Here is an 11,758-nt window from a genome sequence, read left to right as displayed (position 1 = left end):
CAGATGACCTATTTTCTGTGTTCCCCTAAAGCTGAGGGTGGGGGGTCAGGGTGAGCCATGCATCCCTGAGGCCCTTGGCTCCAACTTCTGCGGCTAGTCATTTCTTTCTGTGCTGGGGTCTGCTCTTTTTCCTGGTGCTCCTGGCCCTGGGGGGCTGTCAACAAGTGAACCCCGATAGGACACACGCACCTCCCTTTACATTCTTTTACACACACTGACATACCCAAATGCACAAATCACACATATTTACAGGCTGACATCACACATAAATAAATCTATAAACTGTCACCTACAGTCACAACTAAACACCCCATATTCATATGTCCATAAATAAACATACGGGCATTCACACATCCCAACTCTACCCTGGAACACTGCGTTCACACACACTCACAAGAAAACACACATTCACACTCACAGAGACATTTATACATACCAATGGCACATTCACACATTGGCTTATAAACACAGATTCACATTTGCCCCCAAGTAAACACATCCATGAGCCCACACGCTCAGTCACACCCGTTCACAAAACAAAACCCCCACCCTTCCGCAAACTCTGCCTCCTCCAGGCCTTCAAACCAGGCTGCGGCTTGGTGGCCCAGCTGGGGCACAAATACAGAGCTGAAATCCAAAGTGTTAGGCCCCATGCGACGGAAGAGGGGAAGGAAAGGGAAGGTGACCACCCAAATCCACTCCCGCTTCTTGGGCGATGTTGGGCACAAGCCAGGTCCCCGCCAGCCCAAAGAGGCCTCCAAAACCAGGGCGCGCCGGTCTTCCGCCCCCTCGGCAAGCATTTTCCGCAAGACCTATTCCGTTATTTTATTTCAACTTATTTTACTTTCATTTATCTCATTCTAAATTAACACATCGATCCAAATAGAATTTTTAAATGGGTGGAGGGAGGAGTGGATGACCCCTGAGAAAGGGAGCCTGAGCGGTGCAAGTTTACCCGGCTAGTGTGGCCGCATCCCGGCCGCTCTGAGCCCAGCCGCGCCGGCCGCCGGAGCTCCGCGGGCTTCCTCAGCGCCTTGCTGCCCGCGGTCCGCGCTGCCGGCGACCTGGAATCTTCTCCGGAATACAGAGAAAGAGAGAAAAAAGAGAAAACCATTTTGGGGGGATGGTATTTCGTTTCCTGCATTTAGGCGCTGGTAGCTCAATGCAAAATACAGGAGTATTTCAGGGAAACTGGGAAACGGGGTAAATTTTGTTTGGTGGTGGTGGTGGTGGTGGTTGGTTGGTTGGTTGGTTGGTTGGTTTCCCTCCAAAACACCCCTTGATTGAGGAACATAAACCTGGAGGATGGCCCCTATGGCAATCTAGAACTGTGGAGCTGATTTTTAGAATTTATTCGATTATAAACCTTGGATTATTTAAATGCAAAGAACAGGTTTGGGGACAGAAAGGGGGAAGCAGTTGGAATGGAAGTGCGTTTTAGGAGAATCTCTTTAATTTGAATTTGTAAGTAAAAGTCCCCTGAACCTGCAGTTTTCCCCATTAATGACCACAGAACCCCCAGGAGAGCACATGGGGCTGTCATTGGGAACCTGGGCATGTGGGCATTTTGGTGGGAGAGGCAGGGATCTGACCTCACCCTCTTCCAATTTCTGGGGTGCAGAGGCGAGAATCTGGTAGCTAAATTGTCCACCTTGACCCCTCTCAGGGCTGCCTTTCTTCCCCAGGCAAAAACTAGGCCCTAGGGGATGTAGGGCCCCCACACCCGCAATGCTACAAGCCTCACAGGTGGGGGGCCCGCCATCTAGAGGGCTGGGAACAAGGGGGGCATTCAGGGGGCACTGAAGCCTTCATTTTGCCCTGATGCAAGTGGCAATTTTGGATACCCACTGTTACTCCCGACTCACCCCAAAATTACCTTAGAATGGCCCCTGTGTGGAGGATTTGGGGTGAATTCTTACTAGAAGAGGGGGCAGAGCTCCTGCGGGAATAGGGAGGTTCTGGAAAGAATCCCCTTTCCAGATGGACCCTTGTGGCTCCTCCGCCTGATTCCCTGCACCCCAAATCTCACCCCTTCTCAGATTGGGGTTTCCCCAAATAGCGAGAAGGAGAAGAAAAGAAGATGGCGACCGAGAAAAGGGTTGCTGGTGGAGCAGCCATGAAGAAATGCAATAAATTCCTTGTTGTTTTATGAAAATTTACAACTTTGTGATAGAAGTTTATGAGTGGTTGAATCCAGCGATTGGCCGGCGCCGGTCATGTGGCCGGGCGATCGTGAACATGAACTTTTTATCATTTCCCTGGTGGTTATAATGCAGCATTCTTTTGGACACCACACCTAGGTCGGAGCACTGTCGTCCTTCAGGGCTCCAGCCTCTTGATATTTTTATACTTCAGTATCAGCTTGATAAAGCAAGAGAGAGAGGAAGAGAGAGGGAGAGGAAAGGCGGGAGAGAGAGAGAGAGAGAGAGAGAGAGGAGGGGTGGGAACTACACAAAAGAGAGAACCAAAAATAATTTTAATTTCTAAGTTGATTTGCTTGCTGATCTGGGATTTTAGTCATCATGGAGGGTAAATGGACAATCTGCCCAGGACTGCAGCCTGATACCATTTTTCAAAGCCAGAACTTACTCCATTTTCTATGCAAATATCAGAAAAGCGAAACACCCTCTCTCCCAAGTCAGAGAAGGGGAAGCGACGGCTCTCAGGTTGGGACAATATTATCTGGAAGATGAAGGCGAAACAGAATGCTTTTCCCCCCTTCCTCCTCACCTCTTTCAATCGGAGGAAAGAAATCCCAAGGTCTACAAAGGTAAGGGAGATTCTACAATTCTCTTCTTATTCTTTTGCACCGATTTTGTAGGGGGTGGGGCTTAGGTTTGTCTCCCTCTCCCCCCCACCCCAAGACGGGGCTGAACCCCACCTCTGGGCACTGCAGCGAGAGGCTTCTCAGGAAATTCGGTGGCCGAGAGAGAGAGAGAGAGAGAGAGAGAGAGAGAGAGAGAGAGAGGTGGCTGCTTCCTGGAGGGGGAGCCAAGGCAGGGAAGACGGGAGGAGGAACCGAAAGGGGCCATGGAGGCGAGCTCTAAGTCGCCTTTTTAAGCTGGAAGAAGAGGCTCAAGCGAGGGGGCTGCGAAAGAGAGGACAGGGGTGTCTGGGCTGCGGGGCGCCCCAGAAGCCGGTTGCTACGGCCCCGGTGGGTGTGCGCCCCCTCCCCCTCCCACCATCCCTCCCTTGTTCCGGCCTCCCCCAGTTGCCCCAGTGCACTTCTCTTGCCCGGTGTGGGTATCGGCGGTTTCCCGGAGGCACTGGCACAAGGGGCGGTGGCGCTGAGGGACGTCCTGGTCTCTGGAGGGCCTGGAATCTCCGCAGAGGCCCGCGAGGGTGAGGAGGCAGCGGCTAGAGGGACAGAGAAAGAACAATTCACAGAGAAATGCTCATTATCTCCTTTCGGGAGACGTTTCTGAAATTAAAGGGCTGTGGGTGGAGGCACCCAAATCGAGGGAGACCCCCCTCCCCCCAGGAAGCCAGCCCGAGAATACCCAGGTCTCTCGATACTCCCGCAGGAGGGAGCCTCGCTCTGCAGGGAGACAGTTTTGTGGTTTTTTAATGCGGTAGGTTACAGCGTGTTGGTTTCCGTGCAATATTGATTCTATTACTTGTGTTTTATTGGTATGGGCGTGTGGATTTCGGTGGAGAAAATTGTCATGTGTGTGTGTCTAAAGTGGGAGCATTTCAAACTTTCCTGGATCCAAACGTGTTGATTGTGGAGAAGCTGTTGAGCATGTTGTTGTGTTTTAAGCTTGTAAACAAAAACAAAAACAAAAACAAAAACAAAAAAAAAAAAGAGAGAGAGAGGGACAAAGGGAGAGAAGAAGAAAATAAAAAGAGAACCCAGTTAGGGAAACTGATGGTGTCCGGACTGGAGAGCTGCCTGGTGCTGAGCTCAGACAGCTAGTCCTCTCCCTCTGGCGCCTGATTTCATTCTCCAGCCAGGCCTCCTGGGCGTGAGGAGTGGGGAGAAGAAGCACTGGGCGGGATACTGAAATTCCTAAAGTAGCTGGTGGGGTGGAAGAAGGGGGAAGCTGGTCAGAGCCTAAAAACCAAGTGAGAGGGCTTCTGGGGGAAGCGCCAGCGGAGAGATAAGCAGCTTTGGGCATGGAGGGCAGGAGAGACTGCGATTTAGTTTGGTTTGCACAAATAGGTGATTGCTTTTCTCTTTTTTCTGAAGACCAGATGCAGAGCGTTCAGCCTCGGGCCTGTGGTAGCCCAGGAATTGCTGGCCGCGGGGGTGGGTAAGGGGATATTGGCCCTCTCGAGCCTGGGCTGGGAAGAGAGGGATGCAGGCCACTTGTGGCGCTGGAAGGGGGCCCCTGGAGGCGCAGGTAGATGCCCAGGAAGCAGGCCCAGACCGGGTGCCTGCAGGCACTCCTGGGCTGCGCCGCGAGAGAAGTTCTCGGTCAGCACCCACGGCACTCGGGGCCTATTCTCAAAGGAAAATTTCCCCAAACCCATCCAGACTAAAGGTCTTTTTCTCCTGTAGTCTTGGCGGGGTATAAATCACCCCTTAGACAGTTTGCTCTGACCCAAATTATGCGGTTTGCTGCCATCTACCGTCCGTTCGGAGACATGCGGCTTCGGCGCCGCAAGCCCGGCGACACCGCCTGAACCGTGCCCGACGCCTGGAGCCCCCGCTGCTCAGGTTCGGCGGGTTTCGGGGGACGTCGGCCCAGATTGTCGCTTTCCGCTGGACCATGGTACCCGCCCGTCCGCGTGTGGATTAGAGAACAAGTGTGCCCTCCCCCTCGTCCGCCCCATCCCAGCTCCAAACCCAGCGGCTGGCTGAGAACACGGCTTTTTCTAGGTCATATTTAAAAAGGACTAATACTGCATCCGGCGGGCAGGGGGCCCTGAACCAAAGGGTTGGGGGATCAGAGTCGCGAGCCCTCACCCTCCTACCCGTCCAAGGCTCGAGAGGGGATCATCCGGGAGGCTCAGGAGATTCGAGGCCAAGGCTGTTCAAGGTTTATTTGGTTTTCTTTTCGGCCAAGGCGGGGGGGGGGGGGCGGGCAGCAGGGGAGGCGCCGGCCCCCGCAGTTCCACTCGGTTGTCAAAAGACAAACCCGGGTCTGTGTTCTCCGGGTTGGCTGGTGGGGTCTTGCCAGTTGCTTGGCCGGTGAGTCGGTGGTGAAGGAACGGAGCCGAAATTTTCTGGAAACTGTTGGTGTCTGCAAGTGAGTGTGGGTCCCCTCCCCCATTCTCGATCGTTTCAAGCGAAATCGACACAAATATGCTTCGGGAAAAAATTGGGAGTGGGAGTGGGGATCAACCATTAAGGAACCAAACCATTGTGATTTCCGTTCCTGCCGGACCCCTCACACCCGCTTAACCCGACCGCTTTCCCAGAAGAGGGTGGCGAGGGCAGGGGTACGCGCCTCTGCTGCCGCGTTTGAATATTGGCCCCTGTCTCGCGGGTTACTGATTAGCTCGGGCTTTCAAGCCGCAGGAGGAAACCCTGGCTGCTCCTTTCAAGGTGCTGTGGCCCCAGTTCCTGGGCGGAGGCTCCAGGAAATTGCCTGCGGTGCCAGGCAGGCCGAGGTGTTACTAGGGTCTGGCCTAGAGCTGGAGGAGCTGCCGAGGTCGAGGGGGCCCGGCGGTGCTGGGGGGCAAACCCCGCGGCTGCGCTCCCCGGGTCGATGGCGCCTCAAGTGTCTGCACCACAGGAGCCGCCTTTCAGCTTTCCGGCAGCAAGAGTGACTTTCGGCGGCCAGAAGGCCCGGCCCAGTGCGGAGGCCCCCAGGCAGCCGCTGGAAAGTCTTGGGCCCCTCTTTCTTGGGGGCGGTCCGGAGGACAGGTAGGGAGGGAAGGCGGCTGGTACAGGGGGTTGAAACACTTTGGCTCTTAGGGTGCCGATGGACCTGGTTAGGGAGAAAGGGGAGGGAGCCCAGTGCCACCGCCAATCCCACCCTCCCCATATCAGAGAGGAGGATGTTCATTTGCATAATGGAAATGAGGTCTTTGTACCGCGTGCAGGACAGGCAAATTTTAAGGCAATATCCCATGTAAACAGCTCCCAAAGGTTGAGAACTCCCTCTGGGAACATTTATGCTCCCCAAATTCAGAGCATCACACAGTCTAGGGGAAGAATTGGGTTGAGATGTCTTAATTTGCTCCACCCCAGCCGGAGTTGGGAGTGGGTTGGGGCAAGATGCTCACAACCCAATGAGCTGGAGGTGGGGGGAGCTTTGTAGCTGAGAGGAAATGGGAAGCCTGGACAGTGTCTCAATACCCCCTCACCTCCATACACATCCCGGCAAAAACCCCTCCCTGAGGTTGCCGGTACAGGAGAATTTTACTCACAAGCTGAACACAACTTGGACATTTCCCTGGGAGATGAAAATGCGTGCGTGTCCGCGGGAGCTCAGATTCACAGCACAGAAAATTACAATTATAAATTCTGCCTGTGGGGTTTCTCTGCAATCCTTCTGTTGTATCCTCAGTACTTGGTACACGTTTATATCCACCTCTCTCTATACACACTTCCTCAGTGAGGCTGGGAGAGACACCTCAGACTGGCAGACAGCTGTGCCTGCTGGGTATTTACATATTCCCCCTTGGAGACAGACAGACGATGGTGGACCGAACCACAGACAAATTCGTAGAGATCTGGCTCCAGAAACCAGGCGGCCTCTGGCCAGGCCCTACCCGTCTGCTCTTTCTCCCAAACAAACGGATCAGACGAATAAACGCTCATAAATACCTCTGGGCTTAGATAAGAGCAATGAGGCGCTATTTCCTTTCATGCTGGACTCCAGGCGCCCAGGCCCTGCCTTTGCGGCTCCATCTCATGACAGGCAACCTGCAGAGGTGAGGTTAATTTGGGGCCGTGACTCTAAGGATAAGGCAGTTATTTTCGTACTTCTATCACAGGGAAGTCTCCCTGCCTTATGGCATCCTACTTAGTCCAGACTCTACAGCAAAGCCCACACCGTCCAGTTCTAGGAAGGGGACATTGTGGCCGGGGAGGAGGCAGAACGGATGTGGCCCAAGGCCCAGCCTCAGTGGCAGGGAGGAGGGAGGTGCATACACTCTCCTGACCTTGTTCCCCCAGACCAAATGTTCCCTATTCCTCTCTAGGAGTGGGCCCAATCACTGCTAGACTGGGGCACGTAGGATTCTTCATCATTAGCAGGCTTGAGTTTTCTTAAATCTTGATAAACCTCCCCCTAGAGTTTGGCTAGGAAGTGGTTGGTGGGACATGCAGGGATCACCAGTCGGCCGTGAAGGTATAACCTAGAAGTTCTCCTGAATTCGGGGAGCCCTGTAGGCCACTTTGCAGCCAACCACGTTCCTGCCCTTGGTCACCAACCTCAGCCCTCTACCACCTTCCCTAGTGTCTTGTGCCATCTGCAGCGGACAAATCTGGCCCACAAAAGGGAGCCCAAAGAACAAGGCAGAGGAGAGTCAGCCTGGCCCCTCTATCATCAGATTTTGTCACGCATCCTGGGTCATTCCAGAACCCAGGTCTGAAGGTTATCACCCTTTACTGCCTGGCCTCCACGTGCCTAGTTAGAATGTTGAAAACACATTGTGGTTCAGTCTTCCAGCCTGGCTTCGGTGCTCATTTTCCTTAGATGAGAGAGAGAGACAGAAAGAGAGAGAGAGCGAGAAATGAATGGAGAGGAGCACTCTTTCTCACACCCAAGCTTGTGCAGCAGCAAAGCTGGCGTTACAAATATGAGGTGTGGGAGGGAATGGAGAGATGCTGAGAGACAGACAGGAGGGTGGTGAGCATCTGGAGAGGGGATTCGGGCTGATAGTTATAAGCTGCCTGCTGGGTCCCCAGGAAGATGTGGACACCTCTCCCTCCTTAGAAAACTAAATCCAAACCAAGTTTTGGGAAAGAGTTAATTTTAAAAAGAACTGCCAGCTTCTGGAGAGACCTGGAAAAGGAGCAAGGGCCCCTCTCTTTCCGGTTGTCTTTGATTGCCTCAAATATCAGGAGGTTTTGAGGACCTGGAATTGGAGGAAGAACAATTTCTTCCCTGGGCCCAGATGTCCTGAGACATCTTTGATTCCTAAGACTCTGTAGCCCAGGATATTCTAATAATGTGGGGGGTAGAGGGTGGGGATGGAGTGAGGGTTGCAGGCAGGATAGGGATCAGACAACCTAGGCTGGGCAACGCCCCTCACTCTTCCTCTCCCTACCGCGCAAGTGAAGAGAAGGCGAGTCCCTTTCCCCAGTGCCCCTTCCTGTGCCAAGAGCAAGCAGCACTTGCTCAAACCAGCAGGATGTCTTGGGCAGCAGAGGTAGCAGAGCCTTCCAAGAAGCTCCTAGCCTAGCCTAACCTGGCCACAGAGCCAGAGGGAGAAGCTTGGGCTCAGACCCTCCTCCCATTTCCCAGCCTGCTGGGTCCTCTGGGCAGCAGGCTCTGGCCTGCCCTTCAGACCATAAGAGCTGAGAAGCAGCAGGAATAATAAACCCAGGCGTGGAGGAGGCAGGGTAGACCTGAGAAATAGGAAAAACCAGTTTTCAAAACCTGGGGAGGGGAGAGTTTCTTCTTCTTCGCCTCTCCTTCTGAAAATGATGCTAAATAGTGAACTCTGCTCCTGGTCTACCGACACAAAACCCTAGACACAACCCTTTTTCCTTTAGTTCTCACCTCACCACACAGAGAGGGACATTTACGCACCCTTCCCTTGAGGGAATGGGGCTCAAGCAACGCAGGGGTTAACTTTTCTGAAAACACAATTAACTTTTTCCTATCCTGCGTGGGGAGGGGAGGGATATATTTATTTAATCACTGGGGGATGGGGTGGTCTCAATCCAAACGCTCTCTCCTCCCTCAAAGGCACAGACGCCTCTTTCGCAGATCCTGCGTAGGTGGAACAGGACGCGTTGTGTTGTCGGGGAGGGAGAGAGAGAGAGAGAGAGAGAGAGAGAGAGAGAGAGAGAGAGAGAGAGAGAGAGAGAAAGGAGAAGGAGAAGAAGGAGGAAAAAAAAAAGGTTGATAGGTTTGTGCGCGGGTCCCTCGCGCGGGCTGCGCTCCTCCTGGGTGCTATTTGACAATTCCTGCCTCTGCCATTGGTCAGTGTTGGATCAGATGGTTGTATTTCCTTCTGGCCCTCACTGGCACCTCGCCATCCCCCCTCAGCTAAAACCCAATCTCAGATATACTACTAATAGGCGCGGCGCTCGGACTATAAAACACAACAAATCATAAACCCGGCGGAGCAGCAGCGGCCAAGCGCGCCTCCCCTCCCAATGAGTTCCTATTTCGTGAACTCCACCTTCCCCGTCACTCTGGCCAGCGGGCAGGAGTCCTTCCTGGGCCAGCTGCCGCTCTACTCGTCGGGCTATGCGGACCCGCTGAGGCACTACCCCGCGCCCTACGGGCCCGGGCCCGGCCAGGACAAGGGCTTTGCCGCTTCCTCCTATTACCCGCCTGCTGGCGGCGGCTACGGCCGAGCGGCGCCCTGCGACTACGGGCCGGCGCCGGCCTTCTACCGCGAGAAGGAGTCGGCCTGCGCGCTCTCGGGCGCCGAAGAGCCGCCCCGGTTCCACCCCGAGCCGCGGAAGTCCGACTGTGCGCAGGACAAGAGCGTGTTCGGCGAGGCCGAAGAGCAGAAGTGCTCCACTCCGGTCTACCCGTGGATGCAGCGGATGAATTCGTGCAACAGTGAGTGAGCCCTCCCGCGGCCGCCCCGACCCCCGCGGGCCCCCACCCCTGGGGACAGACGTAGCGCCCCCCTCCCCCCGGGGTGCCGGGTGGGCATCTCAGTTAGGGGCTCAGGGAAGACTGGGCGCCCGTCCGAGGTCTCCCGCTCTGTCCTCTCGCCCTCAGGAGTTACAAAGTTTGCAAAGTCCCAGCTGCACTGGGAGCCAGGGGGAGCGAGTGGGCTCTCCGGGAGCGCCGCGCCAGAGCCCGATGCCGGGGCAGGGGAGGGGGCAGGGGCCGCAGCCACTGGCGTAGCTTCCCCCCCGCCCCCCCCCGGGCCCCCCTAGCCCCGGTCGGGTCCCCCACCCGAAGACGGGTTCCATTAAAAACGGAGTGCGTCACGGGAAGGGGGGCGGCGTGACGCTGGCGAGGAGAGTTGAATCCGTCCCGGACTGTGTTTCCCTGGGGGTTCGGGGCTGGGGAAAGAGGAGGCACTAGGAAAGGGGTGGTAGTCAGAGGAAGGAGGGAGGGAGAATAAGGGGAAGAAAGGGAGAGGCAGCTGGCCGAGGGGGAGAGAGGGAGAAGCAGGCGCCTGGGTCTCAGGTTGGATTATTTGTCGGCCTTAAGTCCCAAATTGATGTCCATTAGCGGGACACGAAAGTGAGGAGCCGTTAATGCCGACTATGGATCGATCCACGTCATTACGGATTAAAGGCTGGAATCTATCACAGGGTGGTGGGGGAGCCAGATAGATGGAAAGAAAAGATAAGGCTAGGAAGAGACACACCTGGCCAGTACTTCCCCAGCCCCTCCCCGCTAGGGCTCAGGTGGGTTTTTAAACTCGCCTCCCATCCCCCACCAAGAGTCTAGACCAGAGGCACAGGCCTGGGAGACCCGGAGGGAATCTGGAGGGGGCGCTGGAGGAGTGAGGAAGTGGGGTGGGGGGAAGCAGGGAACTCGAAGAGTGGAGGGCATCCCGGGACAGGCTAGAGTCCATGTTTGAGGGTCGAGTGGGGGAGGGGGTTCTGGCCCTGGTGACCCCAGGCCTCAGCATCTTCTCTCTGCGTAACAGGTTCCTCCTTTGGGCCCAGTGGCCGGCGCGGCCGCCAGACCTACACGCGCTACCAGACGCTGGAGCTGGAGAAGGAGTTTCACTACAATCGCTACCTGACCCGGCGGCGGCGCATCGAGATCGCGCACGCCCTGTGCCTGACCGAGAGGCAGATCAAGATCTGGTTCCAGAACCGGCGCATGAAGTGGAAAAAGGAGAGCAAACTGCTCAGCGCGTCTCAGCTCAGTGCCGAGGAGGAGGAAGAAAAGCCAGCCGAGTGAAGGCGCCGGAAAGGGAGGGGGGACGCGAAGGGAGCGGCCTGTGTGGAGCCGAGGGCGTCGGAGAGCCCGGAGAAGGCTCTGCGGGCTGGGGGCCCCGGGGACCTGATCTCTAGCACGCGACAGGCGGGGCCCAGCGCTCTCCTGGACGCCCCCACCCGCAGAGCTCTCCCTGGGTGCTGGGAGGCCTTGCCGCCTGAGCCCACCCAGCACCCCGAGCGCCCCCTCCATCCCTGCTGGACCGCTTCAGCCCCATCAGGCTCCCCTATGAGAACTGAGGACCGGATTCACTTGATGTTTCCTGGAAGCAGAGCAAAATGCTCTTGTCCGTGTCGCGTCTCATTTCGTCCATGTCCCCCGTGCACGGTTCAATGGTAGATTCGCAGTCCCCTCAGCAGGGGCCTCGAAGACTCCCTGACCCCAGACCTCTCTCCCACCCCCTCCCTAAAGCCACTGGAAGGAGCACATACTACCTAGAAGTAAGAAGAGGAGCCTCAGAAGAAAACAAAGTTCTATTTTATTAATTTTCTATGTGTTGTGTTTGTAGTCTTGTCTTAGCTCTGGACGTGAAATACTTCGGTAATAATATTAATATTATTAATAATGATGATGATGATGATAATAATAATAATAATAAAGATGTAAAAACTCGCCGCTCAGTCACCTCTGCTCCTCCCCTGCCACTCCCCCACCCCGAAGGTCACCCCAGAGTCCCAGTGCCGGAAACTCCTTAGCAAAGGCGGGAGCCCTGGTCGCCCGGGCGGGCCCGACTCGACTCGGAAGTTATAGTTGAGATAGAGGCTGGGGAGGTC

General features: G+C 55.5%; 1 protein-coding gene across 1 annotated transcript; it reads left to right on the top strand.

Annotated features, from left to right (window-relative positions):
- The first annotated feature begins 8,940 nt into the window (after positions 1 to 8,940).
- HOXB6 (homeobox B6) lies at positions 8,941 to 11,549 on the top strand. Its single transcript, XM_028096849.2, has 2 exons — positions 8,941 to 9,638; positions 10,690 to 11,549. Exons 1-2 carry the CDS (start codon positions 9,224 to 9,226, stop codon positions 10,947 to 10,949), a joined length of 675 nt encoding a protein of 224 aa, XP_027952650.1. The 5' UTR covers positions 8,941 to 9,223; the 3' UTR covers positions 10,950 to 11,549.
- Positions 11,550 to 11,758: the final 209 nt, after the last annotated feature.

The sequence above is a fragment of the Eumetopias jubatus genome, unplaced genomic scaffold (assembly GCF_037043125.1).
Source record: "Eumetopias jubatus isolate StellerSeaLion01/CBP00866 unplaced genomic scaffold, mEumJub1_p1.0 scaffold_10, whole genome shotgun sequence".
Lineage (NCBI taxonomy): Eukaryota > Metazoa > Chordata > Mammalia > Carnivora > Otariidae > Eumetopias > Eumetopias jubatus.
Note: the sequence above shows the minus strand (reverse complement) of the source record. Positions and strands in the feature narration are given on the sequence as shown.

Excerpts from the sequence above, each read along its gene's own strand:
- HOXB6 (XM_028096849.2), top strand. The coding sequence starts at position 9,224 with ATGAGTTCCTATTTCGTGAACTCCACCTTCCCCGTCACTCTGGCCAGC. Across the intron at positions 9,639-10,689 it reads GCGGATGAATTCGTGCAACA|GTTCCTCCTTTGGGCCCAGT; the intron begins GTGAGTGAGCCC and ends TCTGCGTAACAG.